Source organism: Betta splendens, chromosome 21 (genome assembly GCF_900634795.4).
Source record: "Betta splendens chromosome 21, fBetSpl5.4, whole genome shotgun sequence".
NCBI lineage: Eukaryota > Metazoa > Chordata > Actinopteri > Anabantiformes > Osphronemidae > Betta > Betta splendens.
The window spans coordinates 2,634,785-2,654,789 of record NC_040899.1 but is presented as its reverse complement, the minus strand read 5'-3'; the positions used below and the strand labels follow the sequence as shown (position 1 = coordinate 2,654,789).

General features: G+C 44.2%; 3 protein-coding genes across 3 annotated transcripts; all 3 read left to right on the top strand.

The window, feature by feature from the left end:
• Positions 1-1,655: 1,655 nt before the first annotated feature.
• LOC129603479 (C-type lectin domain family 4 member M-like) lies at positions 1,656-3,137 on the top strand. Its single transcript, XM_055504868.1, has 6 exons — positions 1,656-1,665; positions 1,756-1,857; positions 1,979-2,091; positions 2,284-2,442; positions 2,541-2,653; positions 2,740-3,137. Exons 1-6 carry the CDS (start codon positions 1,656-1,658, stop codon positions 2,876-2,878), a joined length of 636 nt encoding a protein of 211 aa, XP_055360843.1. The 3' UTR covers positions 2,879-3,137.
• Positions 3,138-6,509: 3,372 nt separating this feature from the next.
• Positions 6,510-8,232, top strand: LOC114847671 (C-type lectin domain family 4 member M-like). Its single transcript, XM_029137640.2, has 7 exons — positions 6,510-6,593; positions 6,838-6,940; positions 7,031-7,132; positions 7,253-7,366; positions 7,551-7,693; positions 7,783-7,895; positions 7,982-8,232. The coding sequence occupies exons 2-7, from the start codon at positions 6,871-6,873 to the stop codon at positions 8,118-8,120; spliced, it is 681 nt and encodes a 226-aa protein (XP_028993473.1). The 5' UTR covers positions 6,510-6,593; positions 6,838-6,870; the 3' UTR covers positions 8,121-8,232.
• A 3,000-nt stretch (positions 8,233-11,232) lies between these two features.
• LOC129603522 (uncharacterized) lies at positions 11,233-19,734 on the top strand. Its single transcript, XM_055505178.1, has 2 exons — positions 11,233-14,390; positions 18,464-19,734. The coding sequence occupies exon 1, from the start codon at positions 12,589-12,591 to the stop codon at positions 13,930-13,932; it is 1,344 nt and encodes a 447-aa protein (XP_055361153.1). The 5' UTR covers positions 11,233-12,588; the 3' UTR covers positions 13,933-14,390; positions 18,464-19,734.
• Positions 19,735-20,005: the final 271 nt, after the last annotated feature.

Here is a 20,005-nt window from a genome sequence, read left to right as displayed (position 1 = left end):
TATGACCGACTTGGAGTTACATTGTGTTATTTGAGTGTTACCTTTTTTGAGCAGTGTAGTTCAGCGCTTCAGAACATTTTAAACAATCACTGAAGTGTCAGGCTCAGTGTCCTGGTTGAAAATGTGTTTTTATCATAGATTTAAGCAATCATCAAGCTTTCTTCTACTTCAATATAGAAAATGGTTAAATGCACAAGTTAGTATTAAGATATTGTTAGTAATAATAACATTTTATTAATATTTATTCACGTTATACTTCATACATTACACCAAACATGCTTAGAATGTGTCACGGCGCTCCAGGTGACGGACCCACGTGCACAGCGGAAACAAGCTTGGTGGATGAAAGGGTTGAATCGTTCTCGTGGTCAGAAAAGCAAGGGTCGATACACAGTGGAGGCAGTTACAGTACAGGCAAGGATCGGGCAGGAGAGATGTCCAACTCCAGACTCCCACTCTTTGAAGCAGAAGTGTCGTCAAGCAGAATCTCGAGAGCGTTCCGAATCACGTGACCAATGAGCGAGCGGCGTTGATACGTCACGTGACTGCCGAGCGGCTTATGCGCAGTTTGAACGGACAGTTGTTTTAATACTTTAGAGCTTTATAAACGTGGCAAGCGGTCCGGAGATGATCTATAAGATGATAGATGATCTATAAGATAGACAGGTTTCACATTACAGATATCTGCAATGTATTTATGACAAGTTCAAAATGTAATTTAAGACTAAACTACATTTTCTACATTTAGTCGCAATTTCAGTATGATATCTTTATTAGTCAGACATCACTCTTCTCCAAAGCTGGAGGGGTGGTGAGAATGTGATTAAAGTCATGTTCTGTGAAAAAATAAAATGAAATAAAGGTCTTTGATTTAACTAAATGACAAACATGTCTCCTCAATGTAGGAATAAACAGAGTTGCAGTAGAACCAAATACAGTTTTAATAACATCGGACTATCAAACATATTTGCCACATCAAGGCTTCTTATATATAACTATCCACAGAGAAACACAATTACACACCTTTAATTAAATAAGTTTTATTTGACAATAAAACATGGACCGTGATCCTGAACAACCACGTATCAGCGAGGGTTTGATGGTCAGTCTGCTCTGATGCACTTCTCACACACAACCAGCAGGTGTCGCTGTTCTGACTGTGTCGTGATGGTGTCGAGCAATGTGTCGATTACAGCCCAACTGTGTCATAGTTGCTCAGTGATTCATGAGACTTCGATTTCGCCATCTTTTCAGGCAGTCGGTGGTCAAGAGGCTGGGTCAGAGGCAAGGCAGGAGACAGCAGCTTTGTCCAACTGGAGTAAATATATCCACTTACACCCCCTCTTTTTTAGGATTAATATTCTATCATTTGAACTTTTTATTCCAAAGAAATGTAAATAAATGTCCAATTTCATCATTTTAGAGACAATCGCTGGTATCCCTTCAACAAGCATCTTGTTTAACTGTTCTGGTGGAGAGTTAATGTCTTTCTACTTGTGACCAGACTTAAAGCTTTCATTCCTTTTATAACTGCTAATTCATTTGACTCGTCATTTCCTCAGAAACTCGGCTTCCTCAAATAGTGATATCATATCATGGAGGACATATATGCGAACGTTGTAAACGAACCGTCTGTTAAGACAAGACCTTTAGGAATGGAACCAGGTGAGAATCTTTGGTCAGACGGAGGAGCTGCAGCACTGAGGTGAGAACACGTCTGTTGTGGGTCATTACTGTTGAATGTTTGCTCTTCAGGGCCCAGGAGCTCAGAGAGATCACGTCATGGAGCCGTGGTCCTGGGTCTGGTTCTGCTGAGTGTTCTGCTGCTCGCTGGGCTCATCTGCCTCGGTGTCCACTGTGAGTCAGTGCTGTGGTCACCGGCTTTTAGGAGCCTTGACCCACTTTTACTGACCTGTAGACAACCTTTGGCCTAAACATCTGCCATGTCATGGGCTGCGTCTCATTATCTCTGTCTCAGACCACGATGCTGCTGCACAACTCTCCACCATCAAAGCCAACGTCACTGATCTGACTGAGGAGAGAAACCAGCTGAAGACCAATGTGAATGAAATGCAGAAGCTGCAGCAGAGTGTATAGTATTATTATTATTATTATTATTATTATTATTATTATTATTAGTAGTAGTAGTAGTAGTAGTAGTAGTAGTAGTAGTAGTAGTAGTAGTAGTATTAGTATTATTAACAACATTAGCTCTAAAACCATTTGTTGCATCACATCTATCATATCACATCTGGACGTGTGTTTGAACTGATGCTACTGTAGTTGCTTTCTGCTACAGGTAAAACATGTCCTGCTGGATGGAGGAGGTTCGGCTGTTCCTGTTACCTCCTCTCCAGTCAGTCTGGACCTTGGACAGACGGCAGAGACGACTGCAGAAGCAGAGACGCACATCTGGTGGTGATCGACTCCAGTAAAGAGCAGGTTCAGCACAACGTACAGGACAGAAGCTGTCACTGTCCCACATTTTACTCCAAACTTCCTACATCTGTTCTTCCTACATGTTGTTTTTCTTCCATCAGTGGTTCATCTCTAGATTCACCAACCAGGATGCTTGGATTGGTTTGAGTGACAGGGACCAGGAGGGGACCTGGACCTGGATCGATGGAACTCCACTGACCTCCACCTCAGCTCAGTAAGACTGAGACGTGAATCAGACCAGATGGTCGTAGTCTGGACTTCACTCTGCTCCACTTCATGCTCTGTTCTTACACCTGATAGGTTCTGGGGGACGAACCAGCCTGATAATAGTGGGCCGACTGGTGATGAGGACTGTGGAGAGATCATAGGTTATGGTGATTGGTGGAATGACCTGCGCTGTGAGGCATCTCGGAAGTGGATCTGTGAGAAAGACCAATGAAGCGATGGAGTGGCTTTAACATGAGCTATTATCGCTCTGGTCTTTCCAATTCATTCACAAACACATCATTTCCTGTGTTAATGAATGTGATCAACATAAAAGCTTGAAGGCAAAACTACTTTTTGCCTTCAAACCAGCTTCAATACTTATAGGTTCACTTGCACAAAGCCAGGAAAAAACGTAAAAAAGTAGATTGTGTGATTGAAATTTGCCTTTTATTCAATTTATTGAAACATTTAAATATATAACAGCATCTTCAAAAGCATTCTTTGTTTACATCATTTTTTTCACACCTAAACCCTTTGCACAGTACTCTGTGTGCGCTCTGTCTATGTATGTACAGTATGTATATATTTTTTTTCTCACATTTAGCTAAATGAAGGCTAAATATAGACGATAAATATAAATTTAAATTTTAAGTCTCAATGTTAACTAGAAAATGTAATTTCCCAAGAAATTATGTGAGAGCTGATCTGCTGCCGCAAGATTAAGCTGCTGACGTCACAAAGTTGACTACGACAAAACGATGAAAAAGATCAAAACGATGATAGCGATTAAAAAAATGACCAAGGTGAAATGATGACAAGATTAAAAAGATTACAACGATTCAAAAGTTGACCAGCAAAAAAAGATGACAAAGATTAAAATGTTGACCAAGGTGTATTGTTGACAGGGATGAAAAAGCTGATTAGCCTTTGAATTTAAAAGGATTTGAAGAAAGTATTTGTAATTAATTGCCTAACAGTGTAATAGTTTAATAACTAGTCAGAATTAATCAGTCAGAACCAAAAATCTTGGTATTGAAGGTAAAAAATTACATTGATGCTTTTATTTTGAAAGGATTTAGAAGTCTAATTTCTAAACTATTTGTTAAATAGTCATAATTGATCGTTTAAAAACAAAAATAGCCCTATTGAAGCAAAAGATTTAGATTAAGCCATTTTAAAATAATAATAAAAAAATAGTAACTCTCATTAATGATTAGTAATTATTTAGTCAGAACCAGAAACTTAAAGCAACTAAATTGCAGTGGTGCTTTTATTTTGCAAGTATTTGGAGGCAATGTGTGGGGGTAATTACATAACTGTCAATTACTCTTTAAATAGTCATAATTAACCATTTAAAGGCAACAACGGTGCAGTTAAAGGTAATAAATTGCATCTGTGCTTTTATTTTGAAAGGACTTAGGGGTTGCTGCTGGGGTTTCTCAATCCCACCGTTGGAAATTTTCCTGTCGCCTCCACATCAGCAGCACAAAACAGCAGCGATGCAGCAGCATAAAGGAGCTGGCATGAATTTACCCCAACGTGTGGGTTGCTTTGAGAATCTCACACTTCCTGTGACAGTGGCTGCTGCTGAAAGAAACTTCTCTCAGCTCAAACTGGTTAAAACTTGCTACTATGATCCACTATGATGTAAGAACATCTCAGTGGACTTACCATTATAAGCATAAACCACGTGGTCTCAAATCAGTTGTCATATGATGATGTTGGAGATGACTTTGCTGCAAGAAAAAAACAGGAGAGTAAAGCTCTAGCAGGTTATGGGAGTTTGAGGAGGTGATGGTGTAGTTTTTAAGAAAAAACACCAAAAACACCACTGGAGGTCTTTGTAAGTGATTTTTGTTTTTACTTAAACTCTTGTATGCTTTTGTTTCTACTTGTTTCTTTAATATTTTATTATGGGTTCCAATCCCCAATAATAACAGAGCTTAACGCGAGAGCAGCTGACCTAAAAATGAAGATCATGGCTAAAATAGATGTGGAACCCCCAAGACCGGTTACCAAGAATAAGTGAAGCACCTTCTGAAAGTCTGCTAGAAGATGTGAATGCAGCCCAAACAATACCACCTATGACCATCACTGAGACCCAGCTGATATACAGCGACTTTGCTATAAGATCAACACAGGCCACAGGGGCAGTTACCCATGGAAATGGATGCTGGGGAAAGTCTCAGATGTGAAGGACTGGATGGCACCGGACCCTGACACGATCATTGCCTATTGGTTGAAGACGCTAACCTCACATCCCCATCACATCCCCTTCATGGCTCGACCACCCCCACCTCAAAAATCCTCCCAGCAGATCAGTGAGACGAGCGCCACGCAGGCCGATGTACTGGCTGCCTCCTGGTAGCGCCTCCATGCTCCGGACGCTACGCTGACACACAGCTAGCCTTTTACCCAGCTCGCGTTGACGTCCCATCCTAGATGAGCCACTTGTGTGGGTCGGAGACCCCGTCTCATGCTTCCACTGAGGAGTGGTCCGTGACCACCACCTGCAGAACCACCTCGTTACTGGGGGTGTTTTGCTACTGTAATTGCTTTTGTCAACAGCATGTGCAGTTGATGGTCAGTCAGTGTTGCTTCCTGAATGGGCAGTTTGATTTCACAGAAGTATGACCGACGTGGAGTTACATTGTGTTATTTGAGTGTTACCTTTTTTGAGCAGTGTAGTTCAGCGCTTCAGAACATTTTAAACAATCACTGAAGTGTCAGGCTCAGTGTCCTGGTTGAAAATGTGTTTTTATCATAGATTTAAGCAATCATCAAGCTTTCTTCTACTTCAATATAGAAAATGGTTAAATGCACAAGTTAGTATTAAGATATTGTTAGTAATAATAACATTTTATTAATATTTATTCACGTTATACTTCATACATTACACCAAACATGCTTAGAATGTGTCACGGCGCTCCAGGTGACGGACCCACGTGCACAGCGGAAACAAGCTTGGTGGATGAAAGGGTTGAATCGTTCTCGTGGTCAGAAAAGCAAGGGTCGATACACAGTGGAGACAGTTACAGTACAGGCAAGGATCTGGCAGGAGAGATGTCCAACTCCAGACTCCCACTCTTTGAAGCAGAAGTGTCGTCAAGCAGAATCTCGAGAGCGTTCCGAATCACGTGACCAATGAGCGAGCGGCGTTGATACGTCACGTGACTGCCGAGCGGCTTATGCGCAGTTTGAACGGACAGTTGTTTTAATACTTTAGAGCTTTATAAACGTGGCAAGCGGTCCGGAGATGATCTATAAGATGATAGATGATCTATAAGATAGACAGGTTTCACATTACAGATATCTGCAATGTATTTATGACAAGTTCAAAATGTAATTTAAGACTAAACTACATTTTCTACATTTAGTCGCAATTTCAGTATGATATCTTTATTAGTCAGACATCACTCTTCTCCAAAGCTGGAGGGGTGGTGAGAATGTGATTAAAGTCATGTTCTGTGAAAAAATAAAATGAAATAAAGGTCTTTGATTTAACTAAATGACAAACATGTCTCCTCAATGTAGGAATAAACAGAGTTGCAGTAGAACCAAATACAGTTTTAATAACATCGGACTATCAAACATATTTGCCACATCAAGGCTTCTTATATATAACTATCCACAGAGAAACACAATTACACACCTTTAATTAAATAAGTTTTATTTGACAATAAAACATGGACCGTGATCCTGAACAACCACGTATCAGCGAGGGTTTGATGGTCAGTCTGCTCTGATGCACTTCTCACACACAACCAGCAGATGTCGCTGTTCTGACTGTGTCGTGATGGTGTCGAGCAATGTGGCGATTACAGCCCAACTGTGTCATAGTTGCTCAGTGATTCATGAGACTTCGATTTCGCCATCTTTTCAGGCAGTCGGTGGTCAAGAGGCTGGGTCAGAGGCAAGGCAGGAGACAGCAGCTTTGTCCAACTGGAGTAAATATATCCACTTACACCCCCTCTTTTTTAGGATTAATATTCTATCATTTGAACTTTTTATTCCAAAGAAATGTAAATAAATGTCCAATTTCATCATTTTAGAGACAATCGCTGGTATCCCTTCAACAAGCATCTTGTTAAACTGTTCTGGTGGAGAGTTAATGTCTTTCTACTTGTGACCAGACTTAAAGCTTTCATTCCTTTTATAACTGCTAATTCATTTGACTCGTCATTTCCTCAGAAACTCGGCTTCCTCAAATAGTGATATCATATCATGGAGGACATATATGCGAACGTTGTAAACGAACCGTCTGTTAAGACAAGACCTTTAGGAATGGAACCAGGTGAGAATCTTTGGTCAGACGGAGGAGCTGCAGCACTGAGGTGAGAACACGTCTGTTGTGGGTCATTACTGTTGAATGTTTGCTCTTCAGGGCCCAGGAGCTCAGAGAGATCACGTCATGGAGCCGTGGTCCTGGGTCTGGTTCTGCTGAGTGTTCTGCTGCTCGCTGGGCTCATCTGCCTCGGTGTCCACTGTGAGTCAGTGCTGTGGTCACCGGCTTTTAGGAGCCTTGACCCACTTTTACTGACCTGTAGACAACATTTGGCCTAAACATCTGCCATGCATGGGCATGGGCTCATTATTTCTGTCTCAGACCACGTTGCTGCTGCACAACTCTCCACCATCAAAGCCAACGTCACTGATTTAATGGAGGAAAGAAACCAGCTGAAGACCAACATCACTGAAATGCAGATGCTGCTCAAGCAGAGTGAGTGTATAATAATAATAATAATAATAATAATAATAATAATAATAATAATAATAATAATAATAATAATAATAATAATAATAATAACTTGATAAGATCTAAAACCATTTGTTGCATCACATCTATCATATCACATCTGGACGTGTGTTTGAACTGATGCTACTGTAGTTGCTTTCTGCTACAGGTAAAACATGTCCTGCTGGATGGAAGATGTTCGGCTGTTCCTGTTACCTCCTCTCCAGTCAGTCTGGACCTTGGACAGACGGCAGAGACGACTGCAGAAGCAGAGACGCACATCTGGTGGTGATCGACTCCAGTAAAGAGCAGGTGCAGCACAACGTACAGGACAGAAGCTGTCACTGTCCCACATTTTACTCCAAACTTCCTGTTCCTTCATGTTGTTTTGCTTTCATCAGATGTTCCTCTCTGGATTCACCAACCAGGATGCTTGGATTGGTTTGAGTGACAGGGACCAGGAGGGGAACTGGACCTGGATCGATGGAACTCCACTGACCTCCACCTCAGCTCAGTAAGACTGAGACGTGAATCAGACCAGATGGTCGTAGTCTGGACTTCACTCTGCTCCAGTTCATGCTCTGTTCTTACACCTGATAGGTTCTGGTGGACGAACCAGCCTGATAATACTGGGCCGACTGGTGATGAGGACTGTGCAAAGATCATAGCTCACATTACTCTGTGGAACGATGTGCGCTGTGATGTTATTCAACAGTGGATCTGTGAGAAAGAAGCATGAAGCTGTGGAGTGGCTTTAACAGGAGTCATTATCGCGCTGGTCCTTCCAGTTCATTCACAAACAGATCATTTCCTCTGTTAATGAATGTGATCAAATAAAAGCTGGAAAACCCTTTTGTGGTGTCCTGACCTTGAAGAAAATCATCATTCATCATTCATTCCTCTTCCAACACAGACTGGTGGATTATTTCCTATGAGCTCACAGACTACAACTAGTGCTTCCTGGTGTCCTCGGTACCTGCTCCAGCATTGGTCGGGCTGAGAGGGGGCGGAGCCAGCCTGCTGGAGCGAAACGGCTCCGTCCGCCATTGTTTTCCTCGTATACGCTTACAGCACTAATATTCAATGGCTAAAGGTCCCGCAGTAGATTATTTAGCAGACAGTGAGTTCTTCAGCACAGTCTGATATTCGTGGTTAGTTGTATGAGACAGAGGCGGGCTCCGCCCCATCTCAGTCTGACCGTTGCTGGGGCAGGTACAGAGGAAGCCAGAAGGACCAGTTCTAGTTTTTGAGCCCATGGCAAACCATGAACAAAATACAAATTTAAATCAAGCAATATTTGGTGTTACTACTTCAGCTTCAGAGATTTTTTTTGTATTATAGCCAGGTGTATGCTCAAACTATTATACCAAACAGGTGCTAATGATCATCAGGATCATCTGTGGTTAGTTCTCCCAAGATTCCTTCAAAAACTGTGTGTACCTAGAAGAATTACAGCTATGTTGAAGGCAAAAAGTAGAAATACCAATTATTGATGTGATCGAGATATGTCTGTCTGTCTGTCTTTAACACTTCCACTTTAAAAAGCATTCGCAAGAGCCTTTTTTCACACCTGCCTAAAACCTTTGCACAATACTGTGGAAATATAGATCACACACAAACAGCTTATGAAAGTCGTTTGACTTACTCTACTTCCTCTTCTGTGCAGAGTCTGAGATATTTATCACTGCATAAAGCAGAAGTTGGAGTAAAAGAATGAAAAGCAGGTGTAGCAATCCACATCTGGACTGAGGTAACCTGACCTACATGTGAACTTAACTCCCTCCTTTGAAGAGCCCCTACGTCCCTTTCAGTCCCCAGAGATAAGGGACCCTGAACCTTTCTCCACAACAGGAGACTGGCTTCTATCACCACAGGCACCATTTAGCGCCAACATCTCAAAGGTCCATATCAAAGAACCCTGAGTCCACTTTGTTGATCTACCTGTAAATCCCTCAGGATTCCACCTCCGCTTGTCATTCCAAAAGGACAGGCTGTCACATTTATCACCAAGAAGCTGTCTCTCCCAGAACTGGGACCACCAGCCATAAAATGTGGAATGTGCTCATCAAGACAACGAGAGACTTAATTTTCACACAAGTTCTGGTTCAGACGCACCAGAGCTTTCAACTTCCATGAAACAGATGTCCCTGTATTCTGTGGACAAAATGTTTTCATTTGGTAATAGATTGGTTTCTGTGTGATGTTTAATACCTGATCTACAGATTTGCCAGGAAATTCCTAAAGTCACAAAGGGACTCCACCTCATCACCATGCTTTCCTTTGTATGTAGGCACAAAGTTGAAATACAGATACTCACCTTCTTTACTTATTTTAATCTGTGCAACATACAGTCGTAGCACTTAAAAGTGTCAGCCTTTACGGCAATCTGTTTGCATTTTCAGCGCGGTATCACCGGGTTTTTAGCGCGTTGGAGTTGTGTATTTGGCCTATAGATGGCGATCAGCCCCCACACTGGCCTTTATGACACTGTCTTAGACTTATGTTATATAGGCCCATTTAGACTTACATTACAACGCCCCTGTGGTGTAATTGTTTGTTTATTGTTAACAACCTTGATGTGTCAATTTTTTACCCCGGGTTCGAATCCCGGTGGGAGCAGAAGTTGTAATTACTGAACATTTTTATATTTTCGCATACATGATAGGCTGCCTGTATCATTTAACAGAGCTACAGCCATGTTCCCAAGAGGTTCACCAGCCGCTTTCGGCAGTGAGTCATAGACGGAAGTTGTTCTGCCCGCTTTTATGTAAACACGGAACTCTTCACAAACGTAGATTTTGTTAATTTCGTTATTCATTTACAACAACATGCAAATGCTAAAAATTATCTGAAAAGATGACAGTACACCCATCTAGTTTGTGTTTCCCCTTCCCCCAGTGTCCCTGCTCTGGGACGTGGATGGCCACGCCCACTTTCATTCACCAGACGGACATGAAAGAGGAAATAACGAAATAAACAGCTGGTTAACTTTGTAGGAACACGGCTGTAGCTCTGCAATGACTTTATGTGGTACAGGTGAAAGGAGTAATAATGAAATAAACGGGATATAAAACGGAAACGCTTTCAAGCGTTTTCTGTTTAATTTTTTTATTGCACATTTGTTAAAACTTAATGGGTGTCTCTCTTTTGAGTTTTGTCTTCGGCTAAATAAGTGTAAAACAGTCCTTATTACTCATGCAGAATCAATATATGCAGAACAAACAACTTGCTGCAATAATGAGTCGGAGATCTGCTGAGTCCTGGCGTTCTGGCACCACAGAGAGAGTTTATTACAATTTATTTATTTTCATTATATAATATCCTCTACACGTTAGCAGTGGTAGTCTGCCAGACTTGTGTGAAATACGATAAGAAGAGCGTTTAAAAAAGTCAAGTGAAAGGTTTTGGCGTCTCACAGCCACGTAGGTGCAGCTGATCACGCTGCCCGATCTCCCTTGGAGTTTTTCTTTGTCTCGGAGCTCAAGTATTTTACACCTATTGGCCGAGTGGGGACAATATGTTATTGTCTCTGTGCCAATATGTAGTAGGGGGTGGGGTTTGAAGTTTGCTTTGCAACTGAATCAACATCAGACGCCGTAACTCGCGCGGAGCGAGTTCCAAATCCGCTGTGTTGCCTGTGTAATAAAACTTTGTTTTTCTGCAGATATTGTGGTAAATGTAATTACGGTAAAGTATAATAATGCAGCTTCCGTTTAAAGGGCACATTGACTATGTCTTAGTGCTTTAACTGTTTAATTGAGCACCTTAAAAATGGTTAAAGTGGTTTATGCTGCAGAGCAGGACTTATTTTCGTTTTCATTCAGTAAAAAACGTTATCATTTATCGTGTGTAATGGAAAAATTGTACTTTAATGCTCTTGTGTTCATTTCTGACTCTGTACAATAACCATGCATTCTGTACTTGTTGATTAGACCCAGAACTGAACATTATTAGACAAACAATCTATCTTCCTCTCAAGGTTCTGTCGCACATTAAGTGCTGACATCTAATGTTGTGTTTGACTGACCGATTGTTTATGGCTTGTGTCTGCCTTTTGCCCCTGGTCTCTGGCTCCTTTCTATCTGATGCCCCACCAGACCCAAGGCTGTAGACCTTGTGTATTCCCTGTGTAATGTAAACATCTTCACCCACAGTGTGATAGGAAGATTCCACCAGGTCCCGGGAGAGAGGTTAAAAGGCAGAGACAACCTCAGAACGGGGTGATCTTTGCATTATACCTCCGTGGTGTATGTTCTGATCTCCCCAGCTGGCTTTTTATTTGCTTTCCTCATTACTTGTTATTTTCTTTATTATTTCAATAAATCGCACAAAAGGACAACTCTCTCTCATCTGCCTTTATTGCAAAATTTCCACCACAGAAATTGGCGTCACGAACAGGATCCCGCGGCAGGTCGTCTGGACGGCGTGATCAGGGACGGCGGTCCTGAGGACTAGGTTCGCTCAGCCTCCGAACCTCTACAGCTGTTCTGAGTGGGAGGACTGCTCACCCGTCTGGATCGCCTCTGACGAGATCCAACGAACTCAAAATCCAACCTCTACTCTGCCCGGTGAGAGAGATTCCGTTTTGTTGCGACTTATTGAGGGAAAAAAAAAAAAGAAAACGGGTTCGAAATTGGTTTCATTACTTGGCTCTGATCATTTGGTTTAGGGAAAGTAAGGCAAATAACAATTAATTATAAAACATCCTCAACTAGACTTTAACAACGACAAAAGAAAATATAATAATTAGGACCAAACAAATTAAAAAAAAAAAAAAAAATAAATAAATAAATAAATAAATAAAAAATTTAATATTCGGGTAAAAAAAAAAAAAAAATTAATTAGGTCAAAGTGTGCCCTGGTGGTCGAGACGGTGGTTGCTAAGGGTTGGCTCGTGGAACCGAGCTTCCGTCTGTACTGAGGATACAGACATGTTTTTCTGATCTGTGCGTGGTCCACACGTGGGGGACTGAGTATAAAAGACGGCTTCTGAAAGAGGGAGTGCGTTTGCAGAGTGAAGTGTTTTCAAGAGACGAGGGCCCCGGGCCTAGAGGGGCCTAACGTTGAGGAAGTACTTCGTGAAAGACTCTGTCGCCAGATCGGGTTGGTTCCCTTTTTACGGAGACGTCCGATAAAAAGGCATTTTGGGAAGGTTCCGGCCGGAACACATAAAAATCTAAGGCAGAAAACCGCCGGGACTCTGAAAGATGGGTTCGGGGCAATCTAAGTCTCCACCACCAGACTGCAGCATTACAAAATTAATGAGACGTAAATATGGTGATGAGTGCGTGTCATGTCTTCACGACTGGACAAAACTTTATGGGTTTCAAGAGGGTGGTTCACTCAGTGTGAAGGACATACGCGCTTTAAAAGAAAAATTAGAAGAAAAGGAGAAACAGCTCCGTAAAAGCAAAACAATTAAAGTTAAAACTTTAGAGGAAATTGAATTAAATAATAGATGCCTTGAAATTTGGGTTAAAGAATCCGAACGCGGGGAAAGATTAAAATGCCAAAAAGAACTAGGAGGGAGAAAGGATGAGAGTGGTGACGTAGCTGGCAGAAAAGATAACAACTCTGTGGAAGCTTGCACACCGCCACCATACACACACACACACACACAACATGATGAGAAACAGAGCGCTCCCACTGTTTCTGCTTTGTATCCTTTTGCAGAGCTGAGCGCGGTCAAGGTGAATCCCGACCTGGACTCCTTCTACGTCAGCAGGAGGGCCGGGCAGGGTGGACAGCAGGACCAACAGCCTGACCAACAGCAACAGCCTGGCCAACCTCTGTTATCAGGAACTGCAACATCGGCTGCAGAGCAGTCAGAGCATGTGGAGGACAGCGTAAATGCCACACCAACTCCTGGAACGGTGGCACGGATGTTCTGGGACGATTCACCTGTCGGCTTCATTCCTACATCATCCACTGCCACAGGCTCTGCCCATGCACCAACTGCCACTACGAGTGCTGCCTCTGCAACTACCAGCGTTCGTACCCTGAGGAGCAACACACCAGTAGCCCCAGAAATCAGCTTGCCCATGGTGGAAGTGGCCGGCCCTGAAGGAAGCATGTTAGTGCACAGACCGTGGACTAGCGCTGACATAGCTGACTTTGCTCAAAATCTCCCAGACATCACTGTATCAGGAAAGACATTCGGTGCCAACCTTCTGGCTTTCTGCCAGGAGTACAGACCCACTGGAGCTGAGATCCGTCGCATCCTGGCCAAGCGTCTTTCAGCCTGTGAATATCAAAAACTGACTGGACAATTGCCTGATGTGACACTTGCTCTCAAACACAAAGACTGGACAAACAACTTAAATGATGGATTCGTTACCGCAGTGAGGACGCTTGTTGCCCACCTCGAAACTGCGTTCCCTGATAAAGTCTGTATGATTAAAGTCACCACATGCAAACAACAACCAGAGGAATCAGTTGATGACTTTGTTCACCGCCTCACCACCGCATACAACACACACGGAGGAGCTCACCCTCCCCCGGAAGGAGTGGGAGGACTTATTCTGTTCCACATACGAGAGTCACCTGTGTGAACTGGTGATGAAAGGCTTACTCCCTGAAGTTTTTGACGCCGTGAAGCAGTCATACATCGGATGGAAAGAAGAAGCGCGTCTGTCTGACCTCACAAGACACGCACGCCATGCTTATGACACTCTTCAGCAAAGAAAGATGGCGAAGAAGGAAAAACAACAGAGCGAACTGTATCTGCCATCCTTGGAGATGTTCTCTGCAATGCATAACAACGGCAGAGGCATGGGAGGCAGGCCCCGCGGGCGCGGGAGGGGGAGAGACCCCAGACGGGACTGGCCCAACAGAGACGTCAGAGCCACATTTGGAAATCCAGGGAATATTTGCCATTATTGCGGCGAACCAGGACACTGGAAGAAGAACTGCCCTTTGCTACGCCAGCACCCACCCTCCCGGGCACTCTCGTCAGACTGACTAGAGGAGGAGCCCAGCGAAGGTTTCCGTTCACATGATGACGTAGACGGTACCGCACAGACACACACACACTCGATCACACTTGATACATGCTCAATTGATTCAAATTCATGCTTGCCTGCTTGCAATGAAGACTTGCTTTCTGCTCAAAATATCCCACAGAGTGATTCTGAAAAGAATAACAAACCGCTAAATGACAACTGCTGCATGACTTTACAGTCAAATGGTTTTCAAAACAATTTCCTGAGTTTTGCTCTGACGGTTCAAGGTGAACGTTCTATGGTGTTTTTAGTAGGACTCAGGAGCAACAAATTCAGTAATAAAATCTTCCATGTTTTCCAATCCACCTAAAATGAGTGGACGATTTGTGCACACTATAGGTTCGTCTGGCCAGACAATAAAAGAAAAAACTTACTGTTCCTCTGTCTTGCACAACATCAGACGGCAAGACACTCAAACATTCATTTTTGCTTTCAAACTTATGCCCAGTTAATCTATTAGGAAGAGATCTCATGTGTAATTTAGGTATTTCACTGATTTCCACTCCGGAGGGAGTGCAGGTCACAACCACAGACAATGTAAATAATTTTTCTTTTGTTTGTTTTAATTTCAGCCCAGAGCCGCTGCTCTACTCTTATCAGTGGCTGCTGAAGGGAGAGGCTGTAACCGAGGCCCTCATACAGGCTGCTCGACAGCTGTTTCCTCACAGAATACGACCTTTAGAGACGCATCTGACCTGTCTTGTACAGCACAGTGTCCACTGGTCCTGATGAGGAGTTTGAAAATCATGGTTACGCACATATGCGGACAAACTGACCTCAACCTCTCTTTTTTGGGATGAACATAGGTCTGGCGCTTGCGATTTCTCTCACTAACGAACAAGAGAGATTTGTTGATGCTTATTCATACAGATCCACATGTCCTTCTGTCAAACATGACGGAGACAGATGCAGGACTTGGGTCCTTTCGTGGACAGATGTCAACGGGAAGGAGACTTGGCAAACGACTTCCGACCCGAATGTGATGTATTCACCTACTGTGCTATGCTTACAAAAAACTTGTTTCAGTCTAACTTTCATGCGCAGCGTACAGTGCACTTGGTACCTCAACATTCCACACACACTCCACACCACGTTTGTTTTGTCGGAGGACGCTCTGACGCAGTATCCAGCCTTACAGGAAGTTCCAACTTCCCTGTGGGCCACACACAAATATGATTGTTGTAGGTTTGATCAAAGGATGTGACCCAGTGGTCATCACGCCAAAATCTGACTACAGACCATGCAAACAGCAATACCCTTAAAGAGAGAAGCAATTGAAGGAATAACACCGGTGTGTTTAACTCTCTTTTGAAAGCAGGAGGTCATCGTCCCATGTGACAACTCTCCAGTGAGGACTCCACTCTTCCCAGTTAAGAAAATCAGAGGACAAAGGACAGCCAACAGATATGGAGGTTTGTCCAGGATCTGCAAGCAGTAAATGCGGCGGTTTCCAACCACGCGCGCCTACGGTACCGAACCCCTACACCATTCTTTCTCAGGTTCCGCCCAAGGGCTAAATTTTTTTTCAGTAATGATTGGCTAATGCTTTTTTTCAGCGTGCCCATTCACAAAGACAGTCAATTCTGGTTCGCTTTTGAATTTTAACGGAAAAATCATACACCTTTACCAGACTGTGCCAGGGGGTATTCAGAAAGCCCTATACCATCTACAATATGGCACTGAAAGAAAGCCTGGATGATCTTGTCTTGTCTCCAGGCACCGCCCTGCTGCAGTACGTTGACGACTTGATGATCTGCAGTGAGGATCAGGAAACTTGCACAGCAGACACGATCAAGCTGCTGAAACACCTGCATGCTGCTGGACACAAGCAAGTCTGTCTAAATTACAGTTTGTTCAGACTGAAGTTACCTTCCTAGGTCACATCATCACCGCTGAAGGAAAATCCATTTCACCTAAAAGAGCTGAAGCTATTCAGAACCTGCCTAAACCGTGCACATACAAACAGCTTATGTCCTTTTTAGGCATGTGCTCTTATTGCAGGAATTTCATTCCTAACTGCGCCGTCTTGGAGGCTCCGCTTAGAGCTCTGATGCAGACGTCTTCTGCATCCACCACCCGCCTCACGTGGACATCTGAGGCTGAACAGGCGTTCACCGACCTCAAACTGCTCTTCAGTCGGCTCCTACTTTGGGTCTGCCTGACCCTACGCGACCTTTCACCCAAACAGTGGATGAGAAATCAGGTTGTATGACCTCTGTCCTTACAGGATCACGGAGGGCGTCCACGCCCTGTAGCCTATTTCTCTGCTAAGCTTGACCCAGTCGCTGCGGGGCTCCCACGATGCCTCCGAGCAGTGGCTGCGGCAGAGAAAGCCGTGCTGGCATCACGTGACATTGTTGGCTATTCTGATGTCACCCTGCTGGTTCCTCATGCCGTGTCTTTGATCCTTTTGGAACAAAAAACATCACATCTTTCTACAGCCCGATGGCTTAGATACAACACCATCTTACTGGAAATGCCAAACATTACTGTCAAAAGGTGCAATGTGCTTAACCCAGCCACTTTGTTTCCAGGCCCTGACGATGGCGAGCCTCACAACTGTGTTTCGGTCTTGAACCAGGTCTGCACTCCGCGCCCAGATCTGTCGGAGGTGCCAATTCCTAACTGTGACCTCGTTCTCTTTGTTGATGGCTCCGCCTCTAGAGACCCTGCTTCAGGCCACTGTCAGGTTGGATATGCAGTCTGCACCTCTCATACTGTTTTACAGTCTGGCCCTTTGCCAGGACATTACTCTGCTCAGGCTGCAGAGTTGATCGCACTGACCGAAGCCTGTAAATTGGCTGAAGGGAAGTCTGTTACTATCTACACAGACTCCAGATACGCTTTTGGCGTCACACATGACTTTGGTGCTCTGTGGAAACACAGAAAGTTTTTGAAATCTGATGGCAAACCTATCTTGCATCATGATAAGGTTGCTGATCTGCTCGACGCAATTCTGTTACCAGCTGCAATTGCTGTATGTAAGTGCCCCGCACACACTGGGGGCGCTGATCCCATCTCTGCTGGAAACGCACGCGCTGATGCTGCTGCGAAGGCAGCTGCCCGACTTCCCCTTCCCTTTGTTCCCTGCCTCTTATCCTCCACCTCTACCCAACCTCCCTCTCCTCCCTCTGCTCTCCCTGATCTTCAGACATTCTCTACCCCACAGGAACGCAAGCTCTGGCTGACGAATGGCGCCACCAGTAGCCATGGCGTTTGGTATGGGCCCGACGGCAAACCTTGCCTACCTAAACACTTTTTCCCTCATTTCGCGAAGTTGACACATGGATTAGACCATGTATCAAAGGGGGGAATGTTAGATGCTCTTACAAAACATTGGTACACTAAGGGATTTTCAATCTATGCGCAAAAATACTGTGAAGCGTGTATGACATGCGCCCAACACAACCCAGGTAAGACGACTGCCAAACCACTGGCAGCTCACCCACCACCGGAACAGGCGTTTGACCATTTAATGCTGGACTTCATCGAACTAACGCCAGCAGAAGGTAAAAAGTATTGTTTAGTGATTGTTGATATGTGGTCAAAATGGGTGGAGGCCTTCCCAGCTAAACATGCTAACAGCCATGCAGTTACCAAAGCCTTGCTGACAGAAATAATTCCCAGATGGGGGATTCCATCTAAAATCAGCAGTGACAACGGCTCACACTTTGCAAACCAAGCCCTCGAGGAAGTGGGAAAGTTTCTGAACATCGACATCAGAAAAGCACTGCTCTTACCACCCTCAAAGCGGAGGGGCGGTTGGTAGAGGGTAGTTAGTGGTTAGGGTGGAGGGGTAGAGAGAGAGAATGGCACTTTGAAAAACAAACTGGCTAAATGCTGCTCAGAGACTGGTCTCAAGTGGACTCAGGCTCTTCCCATTGTGCTCTCATACATGAGAATGAGGAGAAGGATGAGAACAAACCTCAGCCCGTATGAGATCCTATTTGGTAGACCTCCTATGATGGGACTCCACCCTGAGACCGAGACTAGGATTTTACCACCTACTGAAATGTGCGAAGACGCAATGCTACAGTACTGTAAGAACTTATCCTCTGTTCTGTCCCAAATCTCTAAACAGGTGAAAGCGGCTCTGCCCAAACAGGCGACAGAACCACTGCACATTATTCAACCAGGAGACTGGGTGATCATTAAGGAGCTTCGCAGGAAGCACTGGAACTCAAAGCGGTGGCAAGGTCCCTTCCAAGTCCTTCTGACGACCAACACGGCTGTGAAGATCGCAGAAAGAGCGACTTGGATCCACTCCAGCCACTGCAGGAAGGTCCCGGATCCGACAGACGACCCTCCATCTCCATCTACACCACACGAGAAAGCCACCACTGACGAAAAGAACTGAGAAGGACGACCCTCGCTGTGCTCACACACGCACTGAGGCGAGGCTGCGTTGACCGTTCAGCTGAAGGTGCGAGCCAAGCGCCGCCTGAAGCTGCGCCGGTGAATCACACTATCAGACCATACATCTACACACACGTTCCTGAGAAAACACACACACGAGCAGCCTTGAGTTGCCGACGCTGGACGACGTGTAGACTCTTCACATCACGGGAGTGACAGTGACTCAGACGACATTGGGAGGAAACCTGGCGGTGATAACGAACCCCAAGTGTCTCTGTGATCAGCTGATCACAACCTGAAGAACCCCAACGAACTGTCAAGGTGTCAACAAACAGGTTGGAAACAATCTAACGCTACTATTCAACAGGAAGAAGAAGACACTGATTGTGACCCTGTTGCTTTGATCCTTATTGTATGTTACTTTAATATTTGCTCTAAATTGTGTGGTTGATTTACATGTATGCCTCTCTGTGATTTTATCCACTATTTTTGAACGAAAACATTTTACGATAAACATATCTAGAGTTGTTTTCTACTTGATTCGCACTTTCACATAAATTTTTATCTTCCACTGACGCAAAATGACATCTACCAGACGAAGCAAGATAAAAATGATTGTCATATCAACCATTGCGGTGACATGTGTAACCCTCCTGTATCTCTGGAGGACTCACACATTTGTTCATTATAGATCCAAGCGCGATATTAAGGACCCTAAAGCCTGGCAGCTTGCCCAAAACTATGTAAATCAGAACCCCACAGGAAACTTATGGTTAGCGTACCTCAAGTACACATCTAAAACCCTCACAAACAATTCATGCGTCGCATGTGCTGTAGCCAGACCCGATCTCATGGCTGTGCCCACTCCCTTTAACAGCAGTGAGTGTTACACCGAGCGACAACTGCAAAATAAAGACACCGGGTGTAGATACACTGCGGACCCCAGCACTCCGAGATGTGATCCGGCTTGCAAAATGCGCGCCTTGCACAATCTAGGCAGGGTATGGAGATGTACAGTCCTGTCACACATAAGAAAGTCGAGGTGGCCGACATCAAGATAATGGAAAAGGAGCCTGCGGCTCCCTTGTATTACACGGTGTGTACCACGTGTCAGTTTGAATGTTTCACCTCCAGTCTCGACGGAGGAGTGGATGTAGGCCACTTCCCCAATTGCCACCTGACATGGGACGTCTCCAACGCGCACGGACTTAATCCTGAAAACCAAGTGATCCGGTTTGCGGTTCCGACAAACGCGGATGCCGTCCCT

What these genes read in the sequence shown, in the direction of transcription:
- LOC129603479 (XM_055504868.1), top strand. An exon ending in CATCTGCCTCGGTGTCCACT is followed by an intron (nt 1,858 to 1,978) that starts GTGAGTCAGTGC and finishes TCTCTGTCTCAG; the next exon opens with ACCACGATGCTGCTGCACAA. An exon ending in TGCAGAAGCTGCAGCAGAGT is followed by an intron (nt 2,092 to 2,283) that starts GTATAGTATTAT and finishes ATGCTACTGTAG; the next exon opens with TTGCTTTCTGCTACAGGTAA.
- LOC114847671 (XM_029137640.2), top strand. Translation starts at nt 6,871, where the DNA reads ATGGAGGACATATATGCGAACGTTGTAAACGAACCGTCTGTTAAGACA. An exon ending in GCAGATGCTGCTCAAGCAGA is followed by an intron (nt 7,367 to 7,550) that starts GTGAGTGTATAA and finishes TTTCTGCTACAG; the next exon opens with GTAAAACATGTCCTGCTGGA. An exon ending in CTGACCTCCACCTCAGCTCA is followed by an intron (nt 7,896 to 7,981) that starts GTAAGACTGAGA and finishes TACACCTGATAG; the next exon opens with GTTCTGGTGGACGAACCAGC.
- LOC129603522 (XM_055505178.1), top strand. Translation starts at nt 12,589, where the DNA reads ATGGGTTCGGGGCAATCTAAGTCTCCACCACCAGACTGCAGCATTACA.